Below are 21,093 nucleotides of genomic sequence, written 5' to 3' on the forward strand. Positions count from 1 at the left end.
GTGCTGATGGCTCAGAGCCTGGAGCCTGCTTTGAATTCTGTGTGTCCATCTCTCTGCCCCTCCTCTACTCACTCTCTGTCTCTCAAAATAAAATAAAGACATTAAAAAAAACCCACCCAAAACCTAGCTATATCGCAAACCTGGCTACTTGCCAAGCTTATGAAAGTCTCATTTTTAAAAATCTGACTCTAACTAAAAATCTCTGAAAAGATCTTGGGCCATCAAACACCCGAGTGGCCTGACATTCAGCCATATGATCCACTGTGTGGATGTGCTCCTGTCTGATGCACATCTCACTGGCCAGCCACAGGCACTTCACAAACAGACTGCCTGTTTTAAACTTTAAAAAGAAAAAGAGATTCAAAAGATGACGCTATGGAAGTACAAATGGCGTTGGGCTTAAAAGCTGAAACCACTGGAAAGGGACGCCACGGTTGGTAGTGTGAATTTTCTGGCATGGGGGCTTCTGTTCAGGGGTGCCCCGGCCCCCCTCCCAGGCACACTTCCAAAACTGCAATTAGTTACACACGGTCCATTATCAGCTTGCTTGAGATCACTCTGAAAATTCACAAGATCTCCTCAGGTATGAAGTCACAGACGTAACAGATGGAAGACAGGATCACGTGACCCTTGATCCTTTAGGGGTAAGTGTGCCCTAGAGGGCAGCAGCCAGAGGGCCACTGGCTCTGGATTAGTCACCTCTTTGTCACAGACACTAGCACAGTGCCTGGCACACGGCTGCTGCTGGGTAAATATTTGTTAAATGAATAGATGGCAGCCACTGTTTTGTTCTTCTAGAAGTATACGATCCAGAATTGTCCAAGAAGGAAAAGAGATGGTTCTTGGTCAGTTTTTAAACTAGTCACACAGTTGTATGCGGGAGGCTCAGACAAAGGTCAGCTGTAGATCATCCTGCTCTTCCGAGGGCACGAGAATATCAGTTAAAAAAAATTGTGTCTTAAGCCGACTTGTGCGTTATTAATGTCCGGCTTCGGCTCCGGTCATGATCTCATGGTTCGTGGGTTTGCACCCTGTATTGGGCTCTGTGCTGACAGCTAGCTCAGAGCTTGTCTTCAGATTCTGTGTCTCCCTCTCTCTCTGACCCTCCCCTGCTCACGCTGTCTCTCTCTCAAAAATAAATAAACCATTAAAAAAAAAAAGGAAACCCAGACACTTCTTAGAGAGGCAGAGACAGAAGATGGTGTTCATAAAATTCTACTTTTACAGTTAAATTCCTGGAATCATGCCCATGTGCGTATCCTTCAAAAGTCTGAGCTTCTAATTTTAAAATGAATGACTAATAAAGTTCAAATATCAGGGTGCCGGGTAGCTGAGTCAATTAAGTGTCCAATGTCAACTCAGGTCATGATCTCATGGTTCATGAGTTCGAGCCCTGTGTTAGGCTCTGTGCTGACAGGGTGGAGCCTGGAGCCTGCTTGAGATTCTGTGTCTCCCTCTCTCTCTGCCCCTCCCCTGCTGTGCTCTGTCTCTGTCTCTCAAAAATAAACTAAAAAATTCAAGTATCCACACCCCCCACCCCCAAATGTATACTCTTTAAAATAATCAGCACAATTTCTAAAATGGGCCCGAGGAAAGAACTGTCTATGGGGATGATCATCTACACATCAGACTTACCTGCATGAGCTGTTCATACATGTGTGCAAGTGGTAAAAACGAAATGTGTGTGTCACTGGCATTCAAGGCAAGTACCTTCTGTAAAACACAACAACTTAGCAGAACACAAACAAGCAAGCAAGAAAAATAAAATAAGGAGCCTACCTCTACAACTCTTTCAAACATATGGGCGAGAGGCAAGAAAGAGATCAAAGTATCATCTGGAGAAGGATCAAGTATATTCTGTAAGCAGACACCAGCAAGCAGAAAAGCATTAAGATTCCCAGAAATTTCCCATTTGTGTCCCAGAGCACATAAAACCTCAATACCAAGGAGAAACAGCTTTTACTTATACTCTGAAGTTACTCCTCCCCCAAAGGATGAAATGAAAATCAACACTTTAATTATGCAATGAGAGTAGAGCTTGCTTCTAACAAAGTAAGCCCAATCCAGACTGGGATGTTGAGGAAGGGATCAAGTGCTTTAATCATTTAGTATTTCAAAGTTACAGTACCCCGTAGCCCAGCAAGCTCAAGTTCACCAAAAGAAATAAAAGGTCCATTCCAACACAAGATAGCATATTATGTTGTATAAATAGAAAATCTATTCCAACATAAGATAGCATATTATGTTGAAAAGGGAAAGGAGCAGAGAAGAGAAATTGGATTACCAAGCTCCTTTATAGTATAAACGCATGTTGCGTATTTTAGTTTGATCAACATTTTACCTGAATGGCCTACTTCACCCCATGAAAAATATCTCTTGATTTGTTTGGTGCAAGCTCTGATCTGGCACCAACTCCAATAAAATGCCGACTGTGATACAGGTTTGCATCTGGATTGAGCAAGACATCTGATTTCCATTTCAAGGCTAAGACTGGGCTTCGTGGAGGGCCAGGTACAGTGAGGGTTTACGTAGAACATTCATGTTACTAACATACAAAATTCTGGCTAAAGCAGGGGCTGCCTTACAGCAGCTGCTGTCCCACCACTTAAGAAGTGGAGGCCCCTTTGGGTGTCTACGCAACCGCTTCAGGGCTGTGCCCATCCCCTCCTAGAAGCTGTCCCATCCTTCATGATAACGCTGTGACAGAGGAAAGCACCAGGCCCGAACAAGCCCAGCAGCTCCAGAAGCAGGTGATGGGAGCCCAAACATGCCATAATTTGAGCTTAATTTTATTCAAGCGTGATCTGTATCCCAACCAGTACATCTTGGTAGGAGACTGCTACATAAGGAGTCAGACTCGGTCATTCCCTATACTTTTCAATTTTCTGATTTGGTACTCCCCCCCCGCCCCCCCCCCAAACGTCTGTTAGCAAGATTAGACATTTTACAAAGTTGTGAACATCCCTGATAGTATAATGAATTTTAAATAAAGTTTGTAATCATTTGCCTCGATGAGCCACTAGCCTATTTTAAGTTTTATTTGAAGGCTACTTAGGAAATTAAAATTCCACGCAGATAAGGTACTAAATGTTGAATTCTGTTTACAAAGTTATATGTCAAAAAAGGTACTGGGGACTAAGAAGGTGTGAGTGTAGGTAAGAGACTGACCTTGTCCAGCCACCAAAGATGCACATTCCCCAAAACCATTAAGCACAGGCTCCTGTCACAAAAATTAGTGCCTACACAACCCTCCCAGAGACCACAAGAGTGAAGTATGTAAAATGTGCCAAGGGTATGAGGGAAAGGCATGATATTTCTGGATAAATACTTTTTGTTAAAGGCAAATTTGAAATATACCCTGTGTGCTATGGACCGAATTGGGTCCCTGCCCCCTCCCCAAATTCATGTTAAAGCCCCTCACTATCCATGTGACTGTATTTGGAGATGGAGCCTTGGGAGGTAATTCAGGTTAAGTGAGATCATAAAGGGGGGAGGGGATCCCATAGGACTGGTGCCCTTGAAAGCAGAGGAAGAAATGCCAGAACCCTCTCTCTCATTCTGTGTGCACAGAGAGGAAAGGCCATGTGGAGACACAGCGAGGCAGCCAGGCAGAGAGCCCTCACCAGAAACCCAATTTGCTGACACTTTGATCATGGACTTCCAGCCTCTAGAGCCGTGAGAAAATAAATGTCTGTCATTTAAGTCACTTAGCTGGTGCTATTCTATTATGGCAGCCCGGCAGCCCGGGACACTGGAGGGCAAACTTTAAGATAACAGGAAACCAACTGAAGATCAAGATTTTACTCCTTCTCATAAAATGGAAGTCAGATCAACTGTAATAAATAACAGTAATTCAAAAACCTTCCTCAGCACTGAACATTTCGTTGTCCACTTAAAGAACTTATCTTCCCCACTGGGATGGGAGCACCAGGGAGACATTTCTTCTTGGTCCTTTCCTGGAAACATTTACACAGGGCAGTAGCTACATGAAGTTTTACTACATAAAAGCTGCAATGACTTCTGTCTGTCTGTTCAGCTTAATGGTCACAAGCAGGAGCTGAGGTTAGGCCTGCAATGAAAACCATCTGAGAGAAGGTGATCAGAGACCATACGAGAGCTCAGACCGTCTCTCTAGGTCAGAGAGTGCTCCAAACACAGCAGGGACCAAACATGGCGGTGCCACCGTAAAACATTTTCATTCCTGAGGCCTAGTGCCAACCACTGAGCAGGAAGAAAGATGACAACATCCCAAATGCTTACCTCTGTTATTTTCACAAAAGCTGAACAATCACTCACTATATTCTGATGAGTGATCAGGGCTCCTTTGGGGTTGCCTGAGGAACACACAGGAGTAGAAACCAAGTTAAAGAAATGCCATCCCCAAACGACAGGAATTAAGGAAGCCCAGAAGCCTGGTTAACTGGGGCCTCACATGCCACTAGTGTTAGGTGCAGCCGTGAAAGCGACTGCTAAATGACACTAAATGACATTAAAGCCCCGAACAATGTGCCGTCCTCTATGTGAAACCTTTTGTCTTAAATAACATTTAGTAACATGGATGAGTTTTAGAGGGTGTGTGTAACAGTAAGAGGAGAAAACACAGGAATTTGATTTCCGGAAATAAAATGTTGGTTTGTCCCAGGAAATGGGTGGATCTATCGTCGCCTTCAATAAATGTCTGAGGAAATACACAGCAAGCTCAGATTCTGAGGATGTCTGCACTTGGACTACTGCTGTCTCCTCTGCTTTCAGTCCATCTGTAGGAGAACTAAGTCACCTGTCCAACACCCAAGAAAGGGGGCAGGGAATACACACCTCCAGATACCGCTTAGGAGCAACTGCATTTCAAAATTTACCTGTAGTTCCACTGGTGAAACAAATCACTGCAAGATCTTCAGGTGCTGGTGGCTAGAGTACATTAAAATCAAAGAAACAAACAAAACCAAAGGTGGTAAAAGTCAGAACAGAAAAGAAACGATAAGTCATACACCAATCCCCAAGATTTCCACTAGTCTCGGAGACTAGATATCAGAAGGGCTTAGCAAGGCTGATACTACATACTCACCTTAGGCTTCTGTCTGTTGGCTCTTCCCAGATCCTTAGCGGAAAAGAGAAAAAAAAATCTTAAATGGAAACATTTTCAAAACATAAAGAATGAGGTGACATCAAGTCACTTCAAGTTGACTTTACTATGGGATTCACTCAGAGCTGACTCAAAGACAGTGTCCATTTCAAATGAAAGAAACTAACAACTTTAGTTACCCTGAAGTGACCTATTTATGCATTGTTCTAAAAAGCCATTTTCCAGGGGCACCTGGGTTGCTTAAGCATCTGACTTTGGCTCAGGTCATGATCTCACGGTTCATAATTTGGGCCCCATGTCGGGGCTCAGTGCTGACAGCTCAGACCCTGGAGCCTACTTTGGATTCTGTCTCTCCCTCTCTCTCTGCCCCTCCCCCACTCATGCTCCATCTCTCTCAAAAATTATAAACATTAAAAAAAATTTTTACAGGAGCCACTTTCCAGTTGTCTTCTCTCATAAAAAAAACACATAAATGATGTTAGGACTGGCCTTTGAAACAGGATTTACTCAAAAGACAGGAATCAGGGTTTTATATGATGGATTTCTTATCCGCACTCCCACACCTTTTATGGCCAGCTCTTCACCAAAACCAAACCATAATCATAACCCAAGAACTGCAGACGCTCTGCACCCTCCTGGAACCACAGCACTGACGTGTGGTCGTGCAGCTCTGGATGACTAGATCACTGGCGTCTCTGCAGGATGAAATGCTAGAGGTTCAGATAGCTCTGCTCCCCACATAGAGTGATAAAAGATTTGGGAACCTCGGATTATAAAACAGCCCTTGACATGGGGCGCCCAGGTGGCTCAGCTGATTGAGTGTCTAACCCTTAATTTCAGCTCAGTTTACAATCTCACAGTGCGTGGGTTCGAGCCCGGTGTCGGGCTCTCCACTGACAGTGTGCAGCTTGTTTGGGATTCTCTCTCCCTTTCTCTCTGCCCCTCCTCACTTCTCTTTCTCTCTCTCTCTCAAAATAAACAAACTTAAAAACCTGTATAATGACACCATGTAGAAAAGAGTATGGCAACCATAAAAATAGACATGTTCAGGCTCCAAATGCCAAAGCAAAACAAAACAAAAACCTCTGCCTGGAAGAAACACTGAATTCTAGTTAATGAAGAGCATACTGAAGTATTTGGGGGTAACAAAATCTCCAACTGAATGAAAATGCATACAAAAGACTCAATGAACAAACAGAAGGACAGAATGATGCATGAGTATGCAATAAAGCAAATACATTAAACCATTAGCTGCAGACGTTTGGTGGACACACAACAGTCTGGTACTTTGCACTGTTCTTGTTTGCATGTTTGAAAATCTTCATAATAAAATATCCCCAAAAAGCAAGAACTCCAAATACCAATATTTCTCTTTGATCCTATAAAAACATGTATCAATATAAAACTGATCATATGATCAACCATATGGCCAATGTTAAATTCCCTTTTTAAAAATTACTTAATCTTTCACTTATAAGTTTTTAAAAACCAAGTATGAATCATATGACACAGGTAAGTGTAAAACAATATCTTTTATAAATAAAGCCTTTAATATTACCTTTACATTACAATCTTCATTTACCTAAATTTTTAAATCTTAAAATCATTTCATCATAAAACAATCAAAAAATACCAAAAAATTCCTGTGGGTGTGTGTGTGTGTGTGTGTGTGTGTGTGTGTGTGTGTTTGTGTGGTGGGGTTAGAGAAAAGGAGAAAAGTTGGAGAGAAAGGATTACATTATTGTGAATGGCGATCATAGGTGAAATTAACAAATGTGCAGAAATGCTCGGTAAACAGCTAGCTAAAACCTCAATTGAGTAGTTCGGCGCACCCGTTCTTATGGACTCGGCGCCTGTGCTACTGCGTATGTCTCTGTATACATGTGAGGCCGGAGGCTCTGTTAGAACAAATTAACTTCCCTATGACTGCTAAGTCCCTCCAGACAGGTATGACACAGATCCTTGTTCATAGCCTCCAATTCCTTGCAGGAGAACTGTAAGTAAAATTTGAAACTCTATTCATAACAGTTCCAGGAAAATATTTATAACACTTTTGGAAGGAGAACAGCGTATTCCTGTGATATGTACCTGACAAGATCCTCCTCTTACAGCTTCTTTGGATTAAACTCTAATCCAAATCCAGCTGGGAGAATCAGCTTTTTACGTGATGTGATGTCAAATAAGCAATTTAAATAAGGTCCACATTCATTTTCCAGAATGGTTACTTTTAAAGTTTTGGATAAGGTGTGTCACGAGAAATTTAATATAAAAATAAACCAAATCAAACATCTATGCTGGAAATTCATCAGGACACTACAAAAGCAACTTGGGAATAAGAATAATGAGGCAGATTTCTATAGCTGGCTCTGTTTTAGAAACAAATTGGTAAGTAAATGGCATTAAAGCCTAAAAAGAACATACAAACTTAAATCTCTACCTGAAACCAAAATTCACATTTCTTGGGCACTTAGGTGGCTCAGTCAGTTAAGCATCCAACTTTGGCTAAGGTCATGATCTCGCAGTTTGTGAGTTCGAGCCCCACATCGAGCTCACTGCTGTCAGCACAGAGCCCAGTTTGAATCCTCTGTCCCTCTCTCTCTGCCCCTCCTCCACTTGTACTCTCTCTCTCTCACTCCCAAAAATAAACATTAAGAAAACAAATTCACATTTCTACCATTTATTGGCATGGCTGGACGGTGCTCTAGAATAAATGTGTGAGCACTGCAGCTTGTTTTCTGAGAGTGGCTTTTGTAAGACGTGATGGATTCACCCTGGGGTGTGCGTGTAGAATCCTTCTTTCCAGCAATGAGGCAGGAGTTTCCACCCTATGTCTTCGATGGGTCACTGAGGTGCCCGACCAGAGCTAGGATAGCGTGACTGCACTGGACATCACACGTGAGCCAAAATGGCTCCGAGACACCCACCGGAGAAGTGGGGAGGATCGCTCACCTCCACTGCCTTCAGACTGGTGATTTCCACGCCGCACCTCTTGCCTCGTTCCAACAGATCAATGCCGTAGGAATCCATGACGACTATGGTTTTAAGGCTTGGTGTTAACTTATTTTCTACACCTTCTAATAGCTTGTTAGCCTTCTCCGGCTTGTCCACAAAAACCAGAGAGAGTTCAGCTGGGAACGAAGAGACACAATGAAGAATGAGCTCCGAGATATTTAAAAAGCTTGTCTGTAAAATATCCGACATCAGGCTATTTTAAAGACTTACGGTCTTTGCATAGGAAGACGGATGGGCATTTAATCATAAAATCCCTATCAGATCAAATATAACCAAACGTAAAGCGACCAAATCTAGCTGATAACCAGCCAGTGCCCACCTGCAGGGCGCAGACTGACCTTTGTTGACTATGTAGGTGATTGCTTCGGCTCCGAGTGTATCATAGAGGGGGACGGTCACCATGGAGTAAGCAAAGCATCCTTGTTCGATGATCACCCACTAAATGAACAGTACAGGTCAGGGAGAGAAAACGAGAGGTCATCCCAGAACCACTCCCAGGAGAACAACGCTCCAGAGAGGCTCAGAGTGGAAACACTGAATGTGGCAAAAATTAACATTTGCGTGTCTACTCCTATATGCCAGGCACCGTGGGTGATTCATGACGGAAAACACTGCCCCTTCTCAGGACAGTGCGGTTTGTCAGGAGAATCGAGGCAAATATTCGTGAAGACAGTTAACCACACGGGACGGTGACTGGCTCAGACACGAGGGAGCTGGTAGTGGCCCACCTCTGCAGGGCACGTGACTGAGCTCGCCCTGTGCCAGGGCAGCACGGATAGGATACGGGGAGAGAAAGGCAAGGAGACTCCAGTGGTGGGGACTGCATGATCGAAAGCAGCGGGGAGGGCCCTGAGCACGCGGGGTAGCCCAGCAGACAGGGTTACAGGGGGGCTGCAGCAGGCCTGCGGCTGCGGAGGGGCCTGGTCCATCCCCACGTAACCCACTGCCACTGAGGGCTTCGGGGCAATGGAGGCCCCAGGGTCTGAGGAAGATCAACCTGGCCGCCGTGTGCAGTAAGACCTGGGAACTGGGGAAGGAGGGACACACCTGTCTAACGGGAGAAACATTCTGGCAAAATCTCCCCAAAACAGTGACTGGTCTCCTCGCCTCTAACTCATCAGCCGTGCGGCAACCGATCTGCCTGCAAGGCAAGCATGGCAGACCAGCCTGTCCCTGGTAATCCTTGGTGGCACCTCGTTTCCAGCTGCAGTTCTCAAATCTGCACAATCTGACGCGCGGCCGTGGTGCAGATAAAGGCACGGCTGCTGTGGAAAAGCAGCATGTTCCGCTTATGTTTACCTGGCCCTGGGCAGTTTTCCTCCTTTTTCTTTCCTGCACCAGTTTCAAGCTACCAACATGGAGGGCACACCCAAGCCTCTCAGCAGGGTCCATGTGGGACACGTGGTCCCGTCTGCCCTGTCCCTCCAAGCTCTACCAGAGTAAAATCCCTCTAGCCCTAACACAGATATGCTGCTTGATGCAAAACTGTGGTTGCATCCCTTGGCTTCCCCACTCTCATATCCTTCAAGACTCCACTGGGAGGCCACCTCCAGGAAGCCCTCCTTGACTGAGCTCCACAACCCTTTTTTCCTATGTCTATGCTTACCAGGCTACAGAAAAAGCATCACCTATGGGCCGGTCTTCCCTCACGTGGTACTTATGAGAAGGATCCAAGTCACTGTTGCACTTTGGTGCCTCGTGGTGCCTGGCACATAGTAGGTGCTCCATAAACATTTATTAAACTAGTTGATAAATACAGGAAGGCGCTTACCCTATGAAGTAAGGAATACATGTCCTATTGATAAATTCAGCATAAAATTCCACTAATGCAAACATCTGGGATGTGTTCACTTGAATGGATTTCACTTAAAATGAAAGAAACTAAGTTCCATGAGCCTAGTCATAGTCCAGCTGTGGAAAATGCTGTTTATTCCTTACCAGTATATAAAACTCTAGGAAACCAACCTAATTTATAAAATGGTCGGTAGCACAGTGACTGAGCCAACATGTCTTTTAGATACAAGAACCAATTCAATTTCTTCAAGCTTGGATTTTTCCAAGCTGAGTTATGCCGCTGATGTGTTCACTAACACTGTAATATATATGTAATAATATATATATTATATATAATATATATACAAAAGCTCCAAAAGCGCTTCTCATTCAAACTATTTTAATGCAAGGGTTTACAGAAGCACCACGCAGGGGCCTTGACAGACAGACAGACTGCGTGTCCACATTGAGGCTGACTCACAGTGAGGCACTTTCCCCGCTGCCCACAGTATTTTAAACTTTATAACCTGCTCATAGGGAAAGCTCCTACCTTTCAGAAAGCAAAGAGGGGAGTCTGCTACGGACAATAATGCATCCAAGTTTCTCCATAATTTATCGATACTTTATTTTTCTAATCACAGAGGTAGGTCCTAAGGTAGGAGGATTCTTTGTTAGTTATTTGTTCTAATAACTTCTTTGCTAGTTTTTGTTTGGGACCTTGTTTGAAAAAAAACCACAAGTCAATCATCAAAAAGTGATATATATTTTTCCTCCACCTAAAGGCCAAGAAGTCCCCAGCTTAGGTTTTCATATGTGTAACTTTCTAAGGAATAACATACGGACTCCATTTGGGCTCTTATATGTCAGAACTCTCAAAACCACATACATTTGGTGTCTAACGGTCAATACCTCAGGTCTGTTCTGAGAAAAGATGCCAATGTACTGATCTGAGGCAGCCTTGAAGCCCTTCTTGATGAGCGCTGAGCCCACGCACTCTGACAGGTCTGCAACCTGAAAGGAGGAGTAAAAAGAATCAGGAACCGCGTCAGGCCCAGCTCAGGGAACAAGGCTCGGTGGAGTGACAGCCGGCAGTCTACCACCTCAGGCAGCCAGCGGCGGCGCACGGGAAAGGAGGGCAGGAGCGAATGGGGTTCCCTTAGCCATACGTCTGGGTCACACACAAGGCTGGCTTCACCGGAACTCACTATTATGAGAAGTGGTCATAGGGCTCCTTCTACAAAGCAGAGGAATCAGGTTCCAACAGCTGCAGGTCAGAGGTCAGTGGATACCCGGGTGTCTTACACACATTTCTATTTTACACTTTAGTTATATAAAAGTATAAAAGTTATACAAGGACAGAGAATAATAAAAATTACTTGCATTTATAAAGAGCAGCAAAGCAGCCCAAACTTGTCATTTGCTACAAATACAGAAACAGCAAGTTTGGGGGGAAACCTTCAAAAAAATTGTCAGTAAATAAGTAAGTAAATACTATTACTACGACTAAGTAAAAATAGGTAGATTCATAAAATTTAGGTAGGATTATAAACCTGCCGCCATCCTCTCCCCATTCCTGTCCCAAATTAACTACAAAGACATTTTTTTTTTCATCTTAAAATCTGGAATTATTTTCTTTCTTCTCAGTGGCTCAGCTCTCTAGAGCACTCTCAATTTCCACCCATGCCCGTAGGGGATAAAGCCACACCTGTTTCTGCCCAGAACCCGGTTTGTCCTGGCACATAGTGCCACCTCGCTCTGCCTATGGGAATGAGAGCTGACAGGTGAGGTGACAGCAAGAATGACATGAATATGCTTATTGTTTCCATATCCCCCAGCCTGTTTCACAACCTCTGCTCGCACAGAAGGGACGGGAACCCGTGAAATGCTGCCGTGGCTTGCAGAGCTAAGCAGGCTCGTGTGCGTGCATTTTTATCTCTAGAAAGAGGCTCCATACCTTCCCTCAGAAAACCTCACAAGGTTCCTAGCCCTGCAGAGGGCAGAGCCACTAGCCTAACGAAGAGACTTGAGTGTACAAATCCAAGCTGGCCCCTGTTTTGTCTCATTTTATATCTTCGCTAGCGTCTGGCCGAAAGGCACAAAACAGAGATTAACACCTTCAGGAACGGCGGTGATTTTCAGTCTGCCTTGAAAAGTCTAGTCTGCAATGGACCTGTCTTCTGCCTTCCAGCCAGCATGTCACAGAAGTAATCCACAGTAACCCACAAGGCACCTGCGGGTTCTGAGGCCCTGAACACCCCCGTGCAACGCTATGTGTCCAACACACACGCACAACTGTTTCTACACCCCTTGTGAAAATAAGGGACCTTGGCAGCATTTTGTTTTGGCTCCGGAGAGGCAAAATAAAAGTGGTGAAATCCCTTTGGTCCCCTGGGCCACACATCTCATCCCTCCTTCCACAAGAACTGGGTCCACGAAGCTGTTCTGCCTCTTGGCTCTCTGTCAAGAGATCCCCAAGGCAAGCCTTCTGCATCTCACTGATCCTCAGATGAGCCAAGAGAAGACAAGGTGGTCTGCGGTTCAGTCTAGGGAGGGCCGGCCTTGCGGCTCCTCGTGACAACCCCCATCACATGGACACTCCAGAGCACACCTGCCCACCATGGAAGGAGGAAGTTCACTTGGCTCCAGGAACGCCACCGGACGACCTGCCCCTACAGCAGGGAGCCACTTCCCGGACAGCTGTGCTGGAAACAAAAGGCAGCAGAAACTGACACCTCCGGGGGCTCCCATACGTCCGGGGAGAAGCAGAGGCATCGAGATGTCTTGCTACCATGATCAAGATAAAAAGCAGTATCTTCCTGCTCCGCTCCCTCCCTGCCAGCGGAAACGACCGAAGCAGCTGCAGCTGTGGGTCAGCAGGACTGCAGAGGGACAGGAAGAAACACACACACCCAAGCCCAGCCTCCTTTGTGTTTACACAGTAACACAGGGGTCACCTCGGAGCATCTGTCCTGCTCGCTACGGCTGCCCTGGGGTTCCGTGACACAGCAGCCTCAAGTTGGTCAGGTTCATATGGTGCACCAAGGAGCCCGGTACCAGGAGGCCTGGGCCTCACTTCCGGTCCTGTTTCTGTCACTACCTAGCCTGTGATGTTAGGCGAGGCCCATCCTTTTCTGGGGTATATCTTCCTCATCTATGACAGGAGAGGGTTACTCTCTACTGGGGCTTCTAAATATTGCCAGTACCCCTCAAGGCAGAGCAGAAATCCTATTCCCCCACAGACTCTGAGCACACTTCTAGAACGTTATCTCAGAATTAAATTCAACTCCAAAGTGCAACCAACGGAAGTTCTAAAATAAAGTGCTTTTGAACCACCAGCGAAGTCCCTTAACCAGTTCCCCCCCAAATCTCTGTGTAAGACTGCTCCCTTTGCACGCTGCACGTTGACCCCAAAGCTTTGAGCTAGTGCCGCACCAGGACTTGGTAGCCACCCTCCAGCCCTCACAGTGGCTGACGTATTTCAGCACCACACCTTGCACAAGGACCCACAAAGCCAGAAAACTCACCTCTTTGTAGGAAAGCCATTCATAGGGTTGGTCTGGCTTCCGAGAGCCTAAACAAGGGCCATTATCTGAAAAAAGAAAAAAAAAACAAAAAATGGGCTTAACATACATAAATATTCTAATTTGTACTCCATTCTACAAAGGATCAGGTAGACAGACGTTTGTCCCTGGATTAGAAATAATGAGTTCAGGTCGGAAATGCATTCTCCCTGGGTTTTGGTCTGATTTTTTTGTTTGTTTCTATTTTGTTTCTTAAATGGGGTGGGAGAAGGGGAGAAAATGAGAGGATATAAGGCAAATACAATATTTACGGACACTTGATTTGTGAATTCTTCTTCAGTATCCTATTGGTTTAGAAAGGAGTCAGAAGCTGAATGGTAAAGAAATTCTGGTGTGGGTTTTCAAAAGAATCCCTCAAAATTTCTAAGTTTAAAGCATTCTAACTCAGAATGTAAGAAGGAAAATGTGATTCTTAAATGCCCAAATTCTGATGACCTGGACTTTATTTACATAGGTGAAGTCCTAAAAGCAAAGAAATAAAAATGAAGATGCAAAATGAGAGAAAATAAGGAGGGATTTATAAAAGCAAAAGTTAAGAAATATCAGGATGGATGCACCTGAGTGGCTCAGCTGGTTAAGCATCTGACCATTGATTTCGGCTCAGGTCACGATCTCTTCATTTCTGGGATCGAGCCCTACGTGGGGCTCTGCTCTGACAGCGCAAGGCCTATTTGGGATTCTCTCTCCCTCTCTCTCTGCCCTTCCCCCTACTCATGTGGTCTCTCTCTCTCTCTCTCATTCTCTCTCAAAAATAAGATGAACATTAAAAAAAAAAAAGAAAAATATCAGGATGTGTCCTAATTCTAACCCAGGTACTGTATAAACAGGAAGAAAGAAAACCGGTATTAATTATTCACACTAAGGGCTAGCACAGTAATAAATATCATTTATATTTGGAATTATGCAAGTTTCTTTCTACAGATTAACCCCAAGCTAACTTTATGCTCAGTTTGTGGTTGTTGAAGGAAAACTATGTCCACTCCCCACCCCCCCAAAAAGCTGCCATGTTCAGATGATCAGAGTTGACCACGTACCAGAATGTTCCTTAACTAGAAACACGGGCTCTACCACCATCTGTGTGCCTGCACGGCTTCTTCTATAGACTGTTTTGTCACCTCCCCTCTGAATGGGGGTATGTCTGGTGACTATAACCTCTTTGGCCTCTCCATTCCAGGCTTAAGTGGCAGTTTGGGTGCTCCCATTTGGGCTGGGGGCCCGGAGGAAGAGGGAGGGACAGCAGAGCATGGCCCCAGTGGCAGCCCTGATATGCCGGACCTCTTACACGGAGGCCCCCTCCCCCCCAGAGAAGAGAAGGGTGCTGTATGTGCGGGTCAGTCATGGGCACGCGGAGACAAATTCTCTGTTCAGCCCGGACTTCCTGGCCCTCTCTCCAGCAGTCTTGATACAAACAGAAAGAGCACAGATGGCCTTATTCACAGGGACGGTGATAACGACCACGCTGGACAACACAAGGTCCATCGAGGTTGTTTTCAGACATTTGCCATGTGAAGTAATGTTATTTTCTTCTTTAAGAACAGGGACTGGCCATCTGTAGGCAGGGGCCGAATCAATCTGCACCTGTTTCTGTAAATACGGTTTTATTGGAACCCAGCCTTGCTCGTTCACTTAGCTTTTACCTAAGACTGCAGCCGAGGAGTCCTAACAGAGACCGTATGGCCCTAAGAGCCGACCAGATTTACTGGCCCTTTACAGAAAAAATAGGCAGACTCCCAGCCAGGACACTGGGAACTTAAAAAAAGATACTCTACCCAGGCCCTACTAACAAAATTCTTGATGTAATTGGACAGGGACAGGGCCTGGGCCCCAGTGGTTTTTTAAAGCCCCCCCCAGGTGATACTGCAGGGTGGCAGGGACGAGACCCCGCTGATTCGCAGGCAGGGCCCCCTAGAAGCGGCTTCCTGGTTGCAGTCTACAGGGACTAGGCTTAAAATCTCCAGGCAGTCTGGCTCCTCCTGTCATTCAACAGACTCCTCTAACTTCCTGATCGAGACGCTGTAGTCTAGAAATTTAAAGCTTATAAGAAAAAGCTCCCCAAGGGAAAAAAAAAGGCCAAAGTCACCCGCATTTTAGTTTCCTTCAATCAGTACAGGTTAAGAAGACTAAACTTAGTGTTCTTCAGCTTCCCTGAAACATTCACCTAAGACCTTCATTTTCCAAGTAGAGGAAAGTGACAAAAAAGAGGTCTTAAGATAAGAGCAGAGTCAGAAGTGGAAAGTAAGTCATCACATTGCCTAGATGAATTCATTCTCTGCTAACAGTGGGAAAATCATGTAAGCATTTATACACATGATTTTGTGGTCGTGGTAAAGGGCATACATACATATGTACGTGCATATACACATACACACATGCAAGTATTCTGATGTGGCCTTGTGTTAGGGCTGCTGTACCTTATGGGTATGTCCCATCACAGACAAACCCTGTCCCTGCCCCTAACTTTGAAGAAGTTCATAAATTAAATGCTGTCCCTTTATCGGGAGGCCTAATGAATCTGCTAGAGGAACACCAGGGCCAAAGCGCATCGGAGCAATCCAGTTTTACCAGCATCAGGTAAAAACTGTGGCCCTTCCTGAGCACATAGCTCATGCAACGTGTTGTGGGGACAGAGACAGCAATGGCATGCAGCCCCTGCCCGTCAGGAGGCGATAGTCTAGCAAGCAGGAGGAAAAATAAAAGCTAACCACTGAAAGATTTAAATAACAAACGTGTGGATCCCAAAGGCCATTTCTAGAGAGTAACCTGGAACAAGCCGAAATGAAGAGGCTGAAACAGAAAGAGGGGAGGGGGAAATGGAGTCCTCTCTCCATCGCTGTGGACACATTAATGGAGCACCTACTGTGTGCCGGTGCTGCCCTGTTCAGGGAGCACCGGCTAGTGGGACGCATGGGCAGGTAAATGCCTCTGGTACGGAAATAGGTACGAGGTGCTGGGGAAAGCAGGCATCTCCAGCGGGCTCCCGGGGTGGGAGGTAGGAAAGAAGCGGCTCTCCGATCAGGATAAAGACAAATGCACAAAGACGTGGGGTGAGGAGAATGGGGGGGAGTCCTGGTTTTGCGAGGAGTTCAGTGTGATGGGAGGCAAGGATTCACGGAGCCTGGAAGGCAGAGAGGCCGGCAGGACACGCAGGTGCCACATGCCACGGGGTCCCTTGGGCCACCGCTACTGACGAAATGTGGTCCTAGGAGCCAACCCTTGCAAAGCGTGTCTCGGAACACTGCTTCCTCGGAATGTCTGCTTATTTCTGAAGCTATGGGCCTCACACTCGAGCGAGTTTGAAAATGTTGGATTGGGCCCAATGAAACCGGTCTTTGGACCTCAGGATACATCAGAGCCCACAAAGAGCTAATGTCCGTGTGACTCTGCACAACACTGACATGCTGAAAACATATGAGACCACAGGACCCACTCTGCCAGGGAAGCAGCCAGAGGGGCTGGTGCGCTTCGGAGCACACTCTGGAGACGTTACAGGAGGAGCCGGGGCCCCCCTGAGCGGGTGGAAACAGGTGGGAGACCGGAGCAAAGATGCCTTTCTCCAGAAAGACCACTGTTCTGAATGAGAACTGCTGAGCACTCGTCACTCAAATCCAGAAGGGCTTACTTGACACCTGGATGCCCCTCTGGAAACCCTCGTACAAGGTTCTGACATCTTCGTAGAAATACACCAGCAGCTCATCGCTCTCCAGCAGCGCGGATCTCCGGGCACCATCACTACCCTGTGAGGAGACAGACACATGAGCGGTCAGAAGAAAATGTCGAAAAGGCCTGGGTGCATGCCCGCACCGCCCTGCAGGGGGCCCTGTGGAGTAGGTGCTCTGTACTTGCTGAACGAACGGGAAGGGCAGGATTTGCCAATATAAAGCGTTCAGCTGGGGTCAGCTGCTGACCTCAGAGAAGCAAGGCTAAGACCAAATGGTTGTCAGAAGGGCCCTGGGAAAAGGGAACAGCAGAGCAGATGTCTGAGCAGGGGTCTGGCAGGAGGACTGGAAGCCTGTCACCACCACACACGGTGACAAATCTCAAACCTCTGCCATCGATGGCAAAGAGGTCTGTGTTTGGGTCAGCTCTCGTGGAAATGGCACACCATTAATGCCATGTATATTCCTTCCAAGATTATTTCCCCTGTTTCATCTCTGTGTCAACAGCAGTATATCCTGGTAGGAACTTCAGATTCTGATAGAGCATCTAATAATGTATGACGGTGCAGGGACATGTCTTTTCTGCTTTGATTTGCTGCATTTGTAGGTACACAGATTTGGTATCTCCGTGCACCCTTGTGTACGCGGTCTTCCTTCGTTGGTACAGAAAGTACACCTCCTGTCTGCAATAGCTCCTAACTAGTTGCAGAAGTTATCATAAGAGAAAGTAGCTCCCTAGGAGCACCTGGGTGGTCTGGTCGGTTGAGCATCTGACTCTTGATATTGGCTCAGCTCACGGTCTCACTGTTCTTGAGTTCAAGTCCTGAGTCGGGATCCATGCTGACAATGCAGAGCCTGCTTGGGATTCTCTCTCTCCCTCTCTCTTTGCCCCTCGTCCACCTCCCAAGGGGATATGGGGGAAGACGTAGTAGCTCTCAACCTCTAAGCTGTGCAGCCCTCCAGAGCCACAGAGATACCGTGGGTCCAGATAGCCACAGAAACCCCAAGGGTTCTTTAGGAACTGATCAAAGCTCAACTACTAAGATGTCAGAGCCTACGATTTTTTTTTAAATTTCAGAAAGGAGGGGGTCTTCACATGTGCAATGGCCAGGAAATACTCTCTTAGGGACATCACACTAGGATATAAGAACTTCTTGGTACTCTCATAGTGGCAGAGATAATTTCTAGCATGATGTGTGAAGAAAGTGGACAGGAAAGCCTTTATGAAGAAGGGGGCAAAGGACTAGGTCTCAAAGACTAGAATGCGATGGAAAAATGGACACATTCCAGGGGAAGGACAAATATTGAGATATAGGTAATAACTGCCAGAGAGACGTTGATGAATTCTTCTTCTTCTTCTTCTTCTTCCTCTTTTCTTCTTCTATTTTTTTTTTTTTTGGTTTGTTTTTAGGATTTAGTCAGTGTCCTCGTACTCCTCCTACAAAATCTCCTCCCACCCAATTTATCACATCTGTACTTCAAAAAAAGTAATAGTACAGAAGCATATTAAGGAAAAAATGACTCATCCCTTTTACCAGTTTGATGAGTTCCTTCCAGACTTCTTCTCTATGGTCTACTTTTATATAAATTCTTTTGTTACCTACTACATATTAAATATGTGTTTGACACTTGCTCTAAAGCTACTAACAGTTTTCTGGAGTAAATATCACCCGATGATATATTCTACGATTGTCACACAGTCTTCTGTATCTTGGCAGAAACTTTCTAACGCCTGTAGCCATGATTCCAAACATAGTTATTATTTATAACATACTACTTTATGAAGCAGTTTGTGTGGATAATGGTAGAGAAATCTTTGCACTGTAGAATCATGATTATTACTTAATCTCTGAGTCTGTCTGCTTTCCTTCAAAGTGGGGATCCCATGTGCCCCCGTCCAGGGTTATTTTTAGCTAAACAAAATTGGCCTTATAAAATATGAATATGTAGAATGCTACTCAGACACCCTACAATATGCCCTAACTATAATACCAGGACAGGGCCTCCTACACCTCTTATCATGACTCATTCATTCATGGTGTCCCTCAGTGGTGTCCCTTCTAAAGCAATATTGGCCTCCCCATGGGTTCTGCTGAGAACCCCTACAGCTGTCAATGGGCCAGATGTGAGTCAAGTGAATAAGACACAGAGCTTTTTCTGAAGGAGCCTGAGTCTTAATCTTAAATCACCAGAAGGGCTCCAAAGAGCACCAGCTGAGCAAAGAGTACAGAGGAAGTCAGAACGGATAGACAGGAGTAGCCTGGAATCTTCGGAGCATATGCTTGCCCTCAATCAGAGGTCCTCAAAGGATGGTCTGGGTACACCAGGCCCTTGTAAGGAAAGCAAATTAGGTAGCCCTGTGCCAGATCTACTGAATCAGAAACCCTGGGGGTGTGGTCCAGCAGTCTGTGTTTTAGCAAGCTCTCCAGGGGATTCTGGTGCACAATATAGTGACAGCCACCAGCCTGGAGGCATTTGGGTCCCAGCAGGGATGTGGTGAAGATCCGAGCAATGTTTCAGAGAGAAATGACAAGAAATGTGAGCAGCCTGAAGAATGGGAGGGAGGGAAATCTTCTCATATGGAGCTGGGTGAGGGCACTGGCAAGTGGGCATGGGCAGAAGGGTGACCCCAGAAGCAATACGGGCTAATGAGTGGGATTTGGCAAGTACCTGGGTGTAGGAGCAAAGGAGGAGACGTAAAAATAGCAGTTCCATTTTTATCAGAAGTAGAAGACTGGGCATGGGGGCCAGATTTGAGAAGAGTCAGTTAAGCTTTGGATATATGGAGACAATATCCCTCTCAAGATAGGCCAGCTTCCCAATTCCTATTTTGAGAATCCACTGCTCTAGAGTACAATTTCACAACAAACTTCGGTTAAATAACTCTTGGGTTACAATTAATCTTTTGGTGGTATATAATCTTCCGAACTTTGAGAAACATGGAGGTAAACAGCCAAATCCAAGTTCAAGAAGTTAATCATATCCCAAATATCCCAAATCATCTTGACAAAGTAATCTGAAGACAAGATAGTTATTATTATTCTAATTAGCAATTAGACTAATTAGCAAAAGTTTGAAGAGGAAGCAGTGAAAGAGTTCTATGCCAAGAGGGTACACCAATTAAGGCACAGGTGAAACTGGGTAAAAGGTCACACTGACTTGTAAGGCATACTCTGTAATTTCAAGAGAGGTGTCTGAATGGAAGGGCAGCGGGAGGTGGGGAAGGGGTGGCACTAAGCAAGATCTGTGCTTTGAAACTCGTTGCTCTGTGAAATGAGCACAAGTTCCCCCAAAGAATCATCATTTTTGATGTGCATATGTGTTATCATTCTTCTTGACCAAACATGCTATTTGTAAACACTGGGTGTTAGCAACGTTAATTATACCTACAAAGGGGAAGTGAGTATTGGGAAGCCCAGCGTTAAATAACCACCAAGCTCAAGGTGTCCATATGTGCTATAAACGCGAGCCATTTCAAAACGAGGGCATCTCATTCCTGGGTCATGCAAGTACATGTGGCTATTTCTAAGAACATCTACTTAATTGAAAAAAAAAAAACCCTTAAATTTGGCCCTTCTGGACTTCTGATATAAACCTACACAGATTGGGGGTGGGGTGGGGATAGCTTCAACGGCGCTCAAGAACCAGAGAGCTAAACAGACAACCCCAACTAAACATGCAGGAAATCGGTCAGTAAGATTGAGTGTCAAGGAGGATTATGCTACATACTTCTTTAATGTGGTTTTACAGGTTTTCCAGTTAAAATAAATAGAAGATGATGAGTCAAACACACTATGGTCAAATCATTGCTTATGAGTAAATTTTGCAACATCTATAATAAGCTAAGGTTCCTCTTGAGGTCAGACTCCCCACATGGGCTGAATTAGGAAGAAAAATTAAGTTGAATCCAATTAAGGCCAATAAGCGCAGGACCACAGTGGACATCTGCATATCAGCGGTTCTGAAGACCAGAGCCCTTGCCAATGCA

The 21,093-nt window shown here is 45.4% G+C and overlaps 1 protein-coding gene across 6 annotated transcripts in view; it reads right to left on the reverse strand.

The window, feature by feature from the left end:
* Positions 1-21,093, reverse strand: part of ACSL1 (acyl-CoA synthetase long chain family member 1) — a 64,361-nt gene that overhangs the window by 12,908 nt on the left and 30,360 nt on the right. For 4 of the 6 annotated variants that reach the window (XM_029934515.1, XM_029934528.1, XM_029934524.1 and 1 more), the window contains exons 3-11: positions 17,069-17,183; positions 13,393-13,457; positions 10,778-10,879; positions 8,434-8,533; positions 8,033-8,211; positions 5,066-5,098; positions 4,857-4,908; positions 4,261-4,334; positions 1,780-1,857 (exon numbers count right to left, since the gene is read on the reverse strand). In XM_029934515.1, the coding sequence (XP_029790375.1) occupies positions 1,780-1,857; positions 4,261-4,334; positions 4,857-4,908; positions 5,066-5,098; positions 8,033-8,211; positions 8,434-8,533; positions 10,778-10,879; positions 13,393-13,457; positions 17,069-17,183 (798 nt within the window). Of the gene's footprint in view, positions 1-1,635; positions 1,714-1,779; positions 1,858-4,260; positions 4,335-4,856; positions 4,909-5,065; positions 5,099-8,032; positions 8,212-8,433; positions 8,534-9,701; positions 9,791-10,777; positions 10,880-13,392; positions 13,458-17,068; positions 17,184-21,093 lie in introns of those variants that run through there. The other 2 variants (XM_029934545.1, XM_029934553.1) reach the window with 2 other exon arrangements.

The sequence above is a fragment of the Suricata suricatta genome, chromosome 1 (genome assembly GCF_006229205.1).
Source record: "Suricata suricatta isolate VVHF042 chromosome 1, meerkat_22Aug2017_6uvM2_HiC, whole genome shotgun sequence".
Classification (NCBI taxonomy): domain Eukaryota; kingdom Metazoa; phylum Chordata; class Mammalia; order Carnivora; family Herpestidae; genus Suricata; species Suricata suricatta.